This window comes from Patagioenas fasciata, chromosome 20, assembly GCF_037038585.1.
Source record: "Patagioenas fasciata isolate bPatFas1 chromosome 20, bPatFas1.hap1, whole genome shotgun sequence".
In the NCBI taxonomy this organism is placed as follows: Eukaryota; Metazoa; Chordata; class Aves; order Columbiformes; family Columbidae; genus Patagioenas; species Patagioenas fasciata.
Window position 1 is genome coordinate 1,449,168 of NC_092539.1, and position 10,506 is coordinate 1,459,673.

Consider the following 10,506-nt stretch of genomic DNA (forward strand, 5'->3'; position numbering starts at 1 on the left):
AGGGAACCATGAGCTCTTGTAATCACAAACACGGTACAGACTGACACATCTTTATCTCTGTGCCTTCCACAGCACTTGGTGAACGCTGGTGTTATTTGGGCCGTGGTACATAAAACAGAAGAGCTCCGTATGGAGCAAAGAGAGCAAATAAAGGGGGTGTGCTGGGAATGCAGTATGAAAATACTTTTGTTTTGAGAGAGGGTGTCCCCGCAGAGGAAGCGGCTGCTGCTGAGGGCCAACACCGGTCTTTGCTCTCACCAGAAACCTAAACCTGCCCACCCTGCAACGTCTTCCTTTCCAAAGCTGCAACGAGTGGGAGTGACACTGTCAGTGTGAATAATTTCGGTTCAACTCAGGGATGGATGCTACCCAGTGCTTGTAATCCTCAGTGCCATTAAAACACATGACCTTCAATATCACCTCAAACCAGGGGGCTGTTTGGGTACAAAATGTACGTGAGGGTTGTGAAGGCCGGGGCAGCACGGTGGGGCCTGGGCCCCACGGAGGCACCCAGAGCCAGGTGTCCCAGCCACGTGCTGCCCGCTTTATCAGCAAGCAACTCACTCACTAAATATATATCTGGGAATGAAACAAGCTTCAGCTCACAATTGGCAACGGCCTGTGAAAGCAAGGAAACATTTCTGTAAAACCAGTCATCACAGCACCCTTTGGTTTAGGTTTAGGCAACTCAGGAGGAACAGACGAGCTTGAAAGATCTGTGAGTGTAAAGGCGGCTACCAAACACACTTGGCACTCCTCTGCTGAACGGCATGTGTTTGCTAAGAAAGACGCATTGGCAATGCACAGGATCTGCATCTCTCCTTCCTGAGCAATGGCCCTTGTAATGACATTCCTTCACACCCCCCTTCACCAGGACCATCATAACCACCGCACTGGAACCCGGCCCATCCACCCAGCGCCAGGGCTGCGCAGGGCACTTCGAAGCCCTTTGTCAGCCTGCCTGTATCTCCTATAAATATTATCTCACAGCAATCCTGGGAAGAGTTACTATGGAGATTGGAAAGCTTCCCTTAAGGCAGTGACAGAAAGCTGCAGTTCTGTTCCAGATATGAAAGCAGTAACTAAAACACAAATCCTGGTAAAAGAGGGACAAACCAAAAAGCTTTCCCAAGGTTTTCAGCAGCAAGACAAAAAGCAGCAAAGCTACAGTTGGTGGCCTTGCTGCGTGAATGGGAGCAGGTACACATCCACACAGGTTTGTCGACGACGCAGTTAGTCAACACGTAACCAAGAGTCGCCCCTGTCGACCGCCGTGCCAGCAGGATGCAGCCGATCTGCCACTGCCCGCAGCACAAACGTTCGCTGTCTGAGAAGTCAGCTCCTTTCTCTTACATAATTCACAGGCTGGTATTAGGTACCTGCTCTCAGCCGTGTAGCAGGGAAGAGGGTGGATGTGTTCTGGTCTGTGGGCTGCGCGAAGCATCTGCCCAGATCTCCAGGTGGTGTTTAAGGATGCAGTGCTGCATTCCGAGGCACAACAGGCCCGTCCTCACCCCCTGTTTGTCACTGGAAGTCTCTCAACAATAGCACTGTGCTTCTCTTCACATTCATGACTGCTTGCTAAGACGCTGATTTTTTAAATTAAGCATTACTGGCACAGCTAACAGATGTGCTGTGGATAAAGGCACCAAATGTTCTCCCTAGTAAAACAGAGAGCTTCAAAACATCCATTCAAAAGCACTGTCAACAGTGACAATCCTACACAAAGTAAGAAAAGCCTCAAACCCCAGTGTGCGAACCTCTGCCTTCACATTCTGTTTCAGAGGAAGATCCAACATAAGCTCTATTTCTACAATACGTGTGTCCTTCCTTACAGATGTTATCCAGCGCCACGTTTACGAATCAGTCTCTTTCCAAACTGCCGGTCTCCTGGCCTGCTGCAACCCGACCTCCCCGCCCGCCCCGGCCCACGCAGAGGGGCTGATCCTCCCAGCGCTCTCTGGTACCATCTCTGTTTTCAGCAAGGACGACATAATTACCATCCCCATCTCACAACTGTTACTTTGGGATGTATTTCACATACTTGTAGTGTCCTCCTGAAACCTTACATTAGAAATAACCTTTACTGAGCTTAAAGGGAAAAGCACAATCCTAAGCCTCAACATCAAAAAGAAATAAATTCAGAAAATGTTCCCTGAGAAAAGAGCAAACGTATCAGTTGCAGAAACATATGGTCTGAATGAAATTATGTACCAAGGGCACATCACTCACCTTTTATTAAAGCCTGACAGGGCAGAGCTTTTCAAAAGACCCTTATCATATAACCACTAAAGCTTAATTACAAATACCATTATCCCGGGCTTCGGGAAGGTCACCCCCACACTCAGGGGAGTTACTCTCTTGATGCTTTGACTGACAAAAATTGATTTACAAGGAACTCCGTTTAGTGCCCCGTCAGCAGAAAGCAGCAGCCGTTGGGGACGTGTGCTGAACCACAGGTTCCCGAGTCCCGCACACAAAGATAAGTTTCCCAACCTTCATTCCTCCCACGCTTCCCCAAGCTCTAACATTTAATTGCAAACTTGGCGTTGGGGAACACTGGCAAAGGCACCACCACGCACAACGAAAGTGTTTCCATTTCCAACTCCATCCCCCGGTCCCACCAGGTCCCCGGGCAGCGGACGGACGGACGGACGCGGCTCAGCCCCGCGCCCCCGGCCCCGCACTCACTGTTGTACTGCACTCCCTTGGCGAAGCGCCGCTGCAGAGCCTGGTTCATGGACTGCAGCCCCGCGGGGATGTTCTTGTCTCTTCCCGGGGGCTGCTCCGAGCCCACCAGCTTCTTCAGGGCCGAGAACATCTTTGTGGTCCCGCTCGGCTCCACCGCCGGGCGACGGGTGCGGGGCAGCGGGCGGGCAGGGCTCGGGGCAGTCAGGGCAGGGCCGGGGCTGCTCCGGCCATGAGGGGCGTCCCGGGCTGGGCAGGGCGGGATGTGAGGGCTCGGCCCGGCCCGCCACGGTAGGGAGGGGGCTCAGCCGGGGCCCGCCGTGTGCCGGGGGCGCTAACCGGGCATGGCCCGGGCGGTGCGGGGTCCTGCCGGCAGCGGGCCCGGGGCGGTACGGGTCCGGGCGGTGCGGGACGCGGGTCCTGCTGCCAGCGGGCCGGGTTGGCTCGGCGGGCCGGGTTGGCTCGGCGGGCCGGGTTGGCTCAGCGGGCCGGGGTTCGCTCGGGCCCAGGTTCGCTCAGCCCCGCCGGGCGGCGCGCGGGCCGCACGGGGCTCGCGCCGCCGCCGCCATCTTGCCTCTTCCGCCGCCGCCGGGGGCCGGGCCGCGCGCGGAGCCGCTACGGCGGCCGACAGGGGCCAGCGGGGCCGGAACGCGACCCCAGCGCCGCTCGTGACCCCGTGACCCCCGACATCCCCCCGTGGGACCCCAGGGCTCTGTGACCGCCCCCAGGCCCCCTGCAATCCCCTCCTGTGAGCTTCGTAGCCCCCCAAGCCGTGACCCCCATAACCCTTGTAATCCCCTCCCGGGACCCCCCAGCATCCCCAACACTCCCAGTCCTCTCCTGGGACCCTCACAGCCCACCTGTGCCCCCACAACCCTTGTAATCCCTTTCTGGAATGCTTATACCCCCTGCCCCCAGCCCTGCATTCCTCTTCTGGGACCCTCACAGCCCCCCCGGGATCCCCATAACCTCTGGAACCCCCTCCTGTGATCCTCACAGCCCCGTAATTCCCTCCTGTGACGCCCAATAATCGCCCTGAGACCCACTGTAACATCCCTAATTCCCTGCTGTGACCCACCATAGACCCCTATGACCCCTAAACCCCACAGCCCTCTCCTGTGACCCCTCAGGGTCCCCTCTGACACCCCATAACCCCCTGCTGTGACCCCCTATGGTCGTCATCCCTCCCCATTATCCTTATCCTGGTCCATGACTGGGTTCCCCAGGCCCCACAATGCCCTTCCCAGCACAACTTTGATGCAGCAAATATGCTGGGAGCAGGCACCCATTTCCCCCTGCTGCCCCCCTCCCAGCTGCCCCCCACCAACCCCTGGGAAATGGGGGCTCAAACCCCATCCCTCAGGATGCCCTGAGCCCCTCAGTGCCCCCCTTGGCCACCCCAGCCCTATGCGGGCAGTGGGGCTGGGACAGAGACTCAGTGGGAAGCAGCCGGTAGCCCCACAAAGGAGGGTGGACATCGCATCAGGGAGGCCAGTGAGGACCCCACAGCATCCCCTGCCCTGCTGGACATCCACCCCGCTCCCCACCAGCTGGAGGATGGACACTGGGCTCATTGGTCACATCAGAGACATTTACTGCTGGAGGCATCTCCTGTGCTGCCACCGGCAGCTGCCGGCACCCTCCGGCCGGGCCCCGGTGCGGGCAGCTCGTCCTCCGCCCACATCAGTTTGACAGATGCAGAAACTGCTCATCCTCTGCAAGCAGAGAGGCACAGGGTGACGGACAGACCTCCTCCTCGCCCACAGACAGACAGCGATGGCTGATGCTTCCCACTTTGTCCCTTCTGTCAGTGGTGGGGGAAGCTGTCTGGACCCTCCACGCACCCCATGCTGTCCTGGGATGTCACTTCATGTCCCACCACCCACCGCGGTGGCATTAATGCACTTTATATTGGTGACGGGATACTAGAAGATGAGCTTTGCCTTAAAACACATTACTCTGGCCCCATCTGCCATCCATGGGGCATGATGAACCCGCGGTTCCCACCCCCGGGACCAGGCTCGCCCAGGGCTGGCTGTGGCTGGAGACCCCCGAGCTCACCCCTCTGTACGGAGAGATTTCCCCTGCCACACTCCAGAAAACCTTCCCTGTCCCTCTGTCCCAAGGCCAAAGTGTGTTTCCCATAGAGGTTCGATATGGAAACCCCTGCACTGACTAGAGCTGAAGGGCCTGGCAGGTGTCACACAGAGGGTATCCCACCAGTGGGGACCCCAGTTTGGTCTTTATTCATTGTCAGGGTCCCCACACCCCCCACATCTTTCCACACTGGCATTCCCTGCCTGGGTGCTGTCACATCCACTGGGCCCCACTGCACCCCAGCCTGCTTGGGGCCATTCCCCCTTTTATCAAGAGGGACTTGAAGCTGACTCCTGGCCTCAGTACATCTGCAGCCTGTGCAGCCCCCTGGGTGATCCTGTCTGTAGATTAATGACCATACTCCTCAGTCCATCCCAGCACCCGACCCAGGACAGACTCATCCCAAGGACAGCCCAAACCCATTCCAGACCCCTCCTGGACCCAGGACAAACCCATTCCAGCCTTATCATAGACCCAGAATAGACCCATCCTGGACCCATTCACACCCAGGACGGACCCACCCCAGGGACATTCCAGACCCAAGACAGGACTAGCCCAGACTTATCCCACATCCAGAACAGACTCATTCCAGAGCCATTCCAGACCCAGGACAGACATATACAAGACTTATCCCAGACCCAGGATAAGCCTGTCCTGGACTCATCCAGATTCAGGACAGACCCAGAACCATTCAGACTCAGGACAGACCTATCCAAGACTTATCCTGGACCCAGAACAGACCCATCCTAAACTCACCCAGACCCAGGACAGCCCAGTCCCAGCCCCGGGCAGACCCAGCACACCCAGCCCCAGCCCGGAGCAGGACAGGAGATGGTGCAGGCTGCAATCCCGGCTGCCCCGGCACAACACGGTGCAGGCGGGGTGTGGGTACCTGCCAGTGGAGGAGCCCCGCAGTACTCCTTGCACTCCTTCTCCGAATAGAACTGGTTCCCATTGCCCTTGCAGCCTCCGTAGCTGAACGTGATGCACTTGCCCTGGGCAGCGTCGAAGGCCCAGCGCGTCACCGGCTTCTGGCAGGGACCCGGGACGATGGGCAGCCTGCAGGCAGCTGCAGGGAGAGGGGCTGCTCTGAGAACAGGGGTTTCAGAGCCCCCCAATACCCACGGGGATGCTGGACACATGGGGTTCGAGGCCACTCTCAGATCTGCTCTGATGCCTCCGCAGAGGCACCTCCTGTGCCCCAGAGGGACGTCTCCTGGTGGCCCCGCTCACCCTCTGTCCGGCACGCCTGCAGGCACTCCTTCTCCGAGTGGAAGTTGTTGCCGTTGCCCAGACAGCCGCCGTAGAGGAAGGTTTCACAGGCCATGGAGGAGGAGTTGTAGAAGAAGCGGGAGAGCATCCCACTGCAGGGCCCGGCGTCCCGGCTCAGCCGACACGAGTCTGCAGGCGAGCGAGGTGCGGGCTGTCACAGGCAAAGGGGGATGCAGCGCAGGGGAGCACCCATGCAGCCCCCTCCCCTGGCACCTACCTTCCTTATTGCCGATGTAAGTGGGCAGGGGTCCTGCGGCCGAGCCCTCCTCAGTGGGCAGGACTGCTCTCCGCGCCCTCTGCACGGGGAAGGAAGCACCGAGCTGCCCTCAGCCCCTGCCTGTGGGACCCGCTGCTCCCTCATCACTCCCCACCATGGTGCTGAGCTCCCCTTGAGCCCCTGATGCCCCCAGGAGGGGCTATGTCGGGGGCAGCGCTGTTGGGTGCTGCAGCCCATGCAGGTTCCAACCCTCCTCGGTGCTCCCCCAGCACATCTCCAGTCGTTGCTCTAGGGTCAACAGGCTGCGATCCCTCCCCAGCCCTGTGCTCATCCCGGGTAGGTGGCAGGATCATGTACGTTGGATAAAGACACCCGCAGTTCCCCAGTCATGGCCTGTTCTGGGGACATGTCTCTGCCATTGCTGATGCAAGGTGGTGTGTTACCTGCTCTCAAGTCAACTGGGTTGTTTCTCCTATGAAAGTCCAATTCCCTATTGAAAATCCTTCTAAACTCAACCCTGTGAGATCAGGAGGTGCTGGGTGACTGCAGGTGCTGAGCTGCCTCCCCGTCCCTGAAGGAGGGGTCCACAGGCTGGCTGGGGCACCCACAGGCAGGGAGCAAGGAGACACCAGACTCCACATGTGGCAACTTTCACCCCATGAAAAAATCTGAGTAGGAAAGGGCTGCTGCCTTCCACTTGGAAACGAGCCCTGGTGCCCAGCTGGCCCCTGGGACACTCATCCTGCAGCCTGCACCCACTTGTGCCCCCATCAAAGCCCGTCGGTGGAGATGAAAGAGCAGTCAGTGCACCTCCACGGGCTCTGTGTCCTGCTCACAGAGCCTGGTCCTCAGACACCAGGTCTCCAGTAGGTTTGGCTTGGATGGGATGTCCCCAGCCTTGATTCATCTCAGGAGTTCCCGGCTGGACCACTCACCGAGGGGGCAGTTGCCGTCTCCTGGGGGATGCATTCACCTGGCCCAGATGACAGGAGAGAAAACCAGCAACATGAGAAGGGAGGTGTCCTGACAGACTCATGTCACCGTGGTCCTGCACCATGCACACATGGGACCCTGGGGAAGGGGACACCCTCCCAGTTTCACCCCAACGTTCTTTCCCTCTTGCTGCTTTCCACTTCCCACTTGCAGGAGCATCACCCTAAAATCCCCATACCCACATCCATCACACTAGCACCTTCTGAACCCCAGGCTGAGCTAGGAGCTCCTCAGCTCCTGGGAGCACCCAGTCATGGGGAGCAGTCATGAGTGCCCTGCACCCTCGTCCCAGCACAGTGTTCTGGGGTGCACCGACCTGGCAGACTGGTAAGGATCCCACCATCTGGAAGCTGGTGGAAACCTGACTGATACATGGCCTTGACTCCTTCCCATCCTAGCCCAGCAAAGTCTTTGCCTCTCCTCCATCCATCCTGACTGCCCCACTTTCTCCACAGCCTCGCACACTGGGACAGAGCAGCCCCAGTGCCAGGGGGACAGGCAGCAGGAGGGGTGTGTGCGTTACCTCTGTTGGCCAGGACGAAGATGGAGTCTTCAGGGATGCCCAGCTCTAGAGCCAGTTGCTGGAAAGACTCGATGAGGTCCTCCCGCAGCTCCGGACTCCTCCCTGGGCAAGGGAATGGGCTGTGAGCAGGGTTGGTGTGGGAGGGGGTGTGCATGCAGCCCCCCAACCACCCGCCAGCCTGCAGAGCTCAGGCAACTGCAGCCTCCTGGTCCTACCCAGCCTCTCCTCTGGTATTCCTGACCAGCCTTGACCAAGGGCTTGGACAAAGTGGTTTTAATGTTTCTCAATTTTGAAAGACAGCATCTCTTGCCACTTCAGGGCCTGGGGTTCTTCCAAGAAGATCTTGCCACCTTCACCCCAAACAATGGGCTGGTTTGGATGTTCATTGTGAGACGTGGCTCTGAGCTGAGCCATGTGACTCAGACACTGCAGTGCTCAAGAGGAACTGGTCCAAAGCACCATGTTCAGGTCCCTCAAGGCCAAGGGGTCCTTGGGGGGTGTTTCTGAACCACACTGGCCTGCACCAGAGCCTGCTGACCCACAAGTGCCACAGCCAGACATACCGTACAGCTTCAGAGTGGTGCTCGGGCCAAAACTACTTTTCTTCTTCATCAGAATGACAGCGTATTCTTCATAGTTGGTGCGGAGCACGTAGGACCGGATAGATACATCCCATTCTGGGTGAGACAGAGACACAGGGGACATCATTCCTGCCCCCAGGGAGAAGCGGGGCAGTGTAAGGCAGCCCAAGCTGGGGGCTGAAATCAGGCAGCTAATTGAAGAAAACAGCTGATTTTCGGGAAGGAGGCTCTGATACAATTCTTACTACCTTTAGGCTCACCTGCTTCTTCTTAGTCAAGGGAATTGGAAACTAAGGGTCGTGGACAAATGAGATACCACCAATGCTCTGGAAATGTGGCTGGTGGGTGCCGGCCCCCTCTTGGGACTTTGGGGACAGGAGGGATCTGCTGGACCAACTCATAGACCTGTGTGTATGCAGGGACAGTGCTGAAACAGCCCCTTTCCCCAGCTTAACTCCAGACTTTGACCGGCAATGACCCAAACTGTGGAGCAGCTTCTGAACCTCGCTTTCCTGAACCCTTTCCCAGCTGCAGCTGTGCCCAGCACGGGTTCCCGTCACTCGGCCATGTCGCAGCTCTCGGGGCCAAGCAGGTTGGCAGCAAGCCCAACTTACTGGGGTTATAGTAGGTGTATTTGCCAGGAGTGCTGGTTTTCTGGTACTCTCCTGCAATGAGCTTGCAGTCACCTTGCCTGGAGGGAGGAGAAAAACAGCTGCTTGGAGTGATCATTTTTTCTGGTTACTGTACGAAAATCACCTCAGGGGCACCGAGGCCATGGCTTGGGACCCCCAAAATCCCCTGCCCAAGGCATTGGGTATTTAAGCCCAATCCAGCTCCTCCTCATGGCTCTGATGCCAACCAGAGCAAGCAACCCCCATGTCTTGTCCCAGCCCTGGGGACACACAGCAGCCCTGACGTGGCTTTGGGGGAGGCTCGAGCATCCACGGCAGCACCCGTACCGCAGCCTGGTGCTGGCAGTGCTGATCTGGTCAGCGCTGGGACCAGGGCCCAGCACCAACGTGCCCATGCTGAACTTCTCCTTGTAGTTCTTCATCCATTTGCAGGTTGTGCCAACGGCGATGTCGTACCACTTCCCATACATCTGGGGGGAGAAGAAAGGAACGTCTCCGCCATGAGCCCTCTCCACCAGAGTGGGACATCTGGTTTTCTGCAGAGCTGAAATATTCATGGCCAAGAGAGCAGCTGCGGGGTGGTGGTGCAGAGTGCCAGGGTCAGAGCTGCTGTGGGCTTTGGGAAGCGGATCAACATCAAACAGGGTTTCCCTGGGTCCCCTGACCACCAGGCAGGGCTGGGGTTGTCAGACTGACATCCCCCCATGTATTCCAGGGGAGCCAAGACCCAAACATGTGTGGGGCTGTGCAGAGCCTGGCAGGGACAGGGCTTCCTGCAGGAGATCTCCCAGGCACTCTGCATCCCACAGAAATCCTTCTTTGTGGGGATGCCTTCAGGCCCTGCCCGCACCTCTTAGGCTGGGCAGATCAACAGATGTCTCGCGGGATTCATCTGCCCCAGCTGCTCGGGCTGCAGCTGCCCTGCCAAGGTGTGGGGTGAAGCCACCCCCCAACCAGTGCCCAGGGAGGGCCACGCTGTCAATGCTTGCTCTGCACAGCCTGATGTGGGCAGGGGTAATGAGTTAAAGCCTTCCCCCATCCCTTCTGCCCCCGAGTGAAGGAACCGCAAGCCGCTGTTACCCGCTCAGCCTCAAAATTCTCCTGCACTGGGATATCCTCATCCTGGTCCCCGACGGGGGTTCCACTGGCCACAGTGAAGAGGAGGAGGGCAAGGAGACCCCACATCATCCCGGCTGGTGGCTCTGGAGTGCCGCTGAGCCCCAGTGAACCCGCGGGATCCCGGACTCTGCGCTGTCCCCACTGCGCAGCAGCGTGACCTTCAGACCGCGGCCAGCGGGGCAGCCAGCCTGGCCGGGGGGTGCCGGGGGGGCGTGGGCAGCTTGTCACCGGGCATGGTCCCAGCCATGTGGCCCCAGGGCTCGCTACTGCCCTCAGCTGTGGGGATCTGCAGAGGGCTTGATGTGTGGTGCAGAAAGGGAGACGAGCATCTCCCTGCAGTGCCAGGCTGAACCCCTCACCCTCACCTGTTTCTACACCACGGAT

At 58.5% G+C, this 10,506-nt stretch overlaps 2 protein-coding genes across 5 annotated transcripts in view; both read right to left on the reverse strand.

The window, feature by feature from the left end:
- The window catches only part of RABL6 (RAB, member RAS oncogene family like 6), a 61,315-nt gene extending 58,048 nt beyond the window's left edge, over nt 1–3,267 (reverse strand). For 2 of the 3 annotated variants that reach the window (XM_071817516.1, XM_071817515.1), the window contains exon 1: nt 2,692–3,267. In XM_071817516.1, coding sequence (XP_071673617.1) covers nt 2,692–2,821 — 130 coding nt within the window. In that variant the 5' untranslated portion in view covers nt 2,822–3,267. The remainder of the gene's footprint in view (nt 1–2,691) is intronic. The other variant, XM_065853764.2, reaches the window with a different exon arrangement.
- Nucleotides 3,268–4,265: 998 nt separating this feature from the next.
- Nucleotides 4,266–10,274, reverse strand: AMBP (alpha-1-microglobulin/bikunin precursor). 2 transcript variants are annotated; one of them, XM_065853927.2, is made up of 10 exons: nt 10,084–10,273; nt 9,331–9,473; nt 8,986–9,062; nt 8,354–8,467; nt 7,791–7,892; nt 7,210–7,247; nt 6,275–6,353; nt 6,019–6,186; nt 5,678–5,854; nt 4,266–4,403 (listed from the first exon to the last, which is right to left on the reverse strand). In XM_065853927.2, exons 1-10 carry the CDS (start codon nt 10,189–10,191, stop codon nt 4,372–4,374), a joined length of 1,038 nt encoding a protein of 345 aa, XP_065709999.2. In that variant the 5' UTR covers nt 10,192–10,273; the 3' UTR covers nt 4,266–4,371. The 2 variants fall into 2 exon arrangements, with proteins under 2 accessions (XP_065709999.2, XP_065709998.2); XM_065853926.2 differs by lacking the exon at nt 4,266–4,403 and adding an exon at nt 4,889–5,126 and having other exon boundaries at nt 10,084–10,274.
- Nucleotides 10,275–10,506: the final 232 nt, after the last annotated feature.

Bases quoted from the DNA above. Each gene is read 5' to 3' on its own strand.
- AMBP (XM_065853926.2), bottom strand. From the start codon at position 10,191: ATGATGTGGGGTCTCCTTGCCCTCCTCCTCTTCACTGTGGCCAGTGGA. The intron at 6,187-6,274 runs GTAGGTGCCAGG...GCTCGCCTGCAG, and splicing joins TTACATCGGCAATAAGGAAG to ACTCGTGTCGGCTGAGCCGG. The intron at 5,127-5,677 runs GTACCCACACCC...ATTAATCTACAG, and splicing joins CGGGGCTCCTCCACTGGCAG to ACAGGATCACCCAGGGGGCT.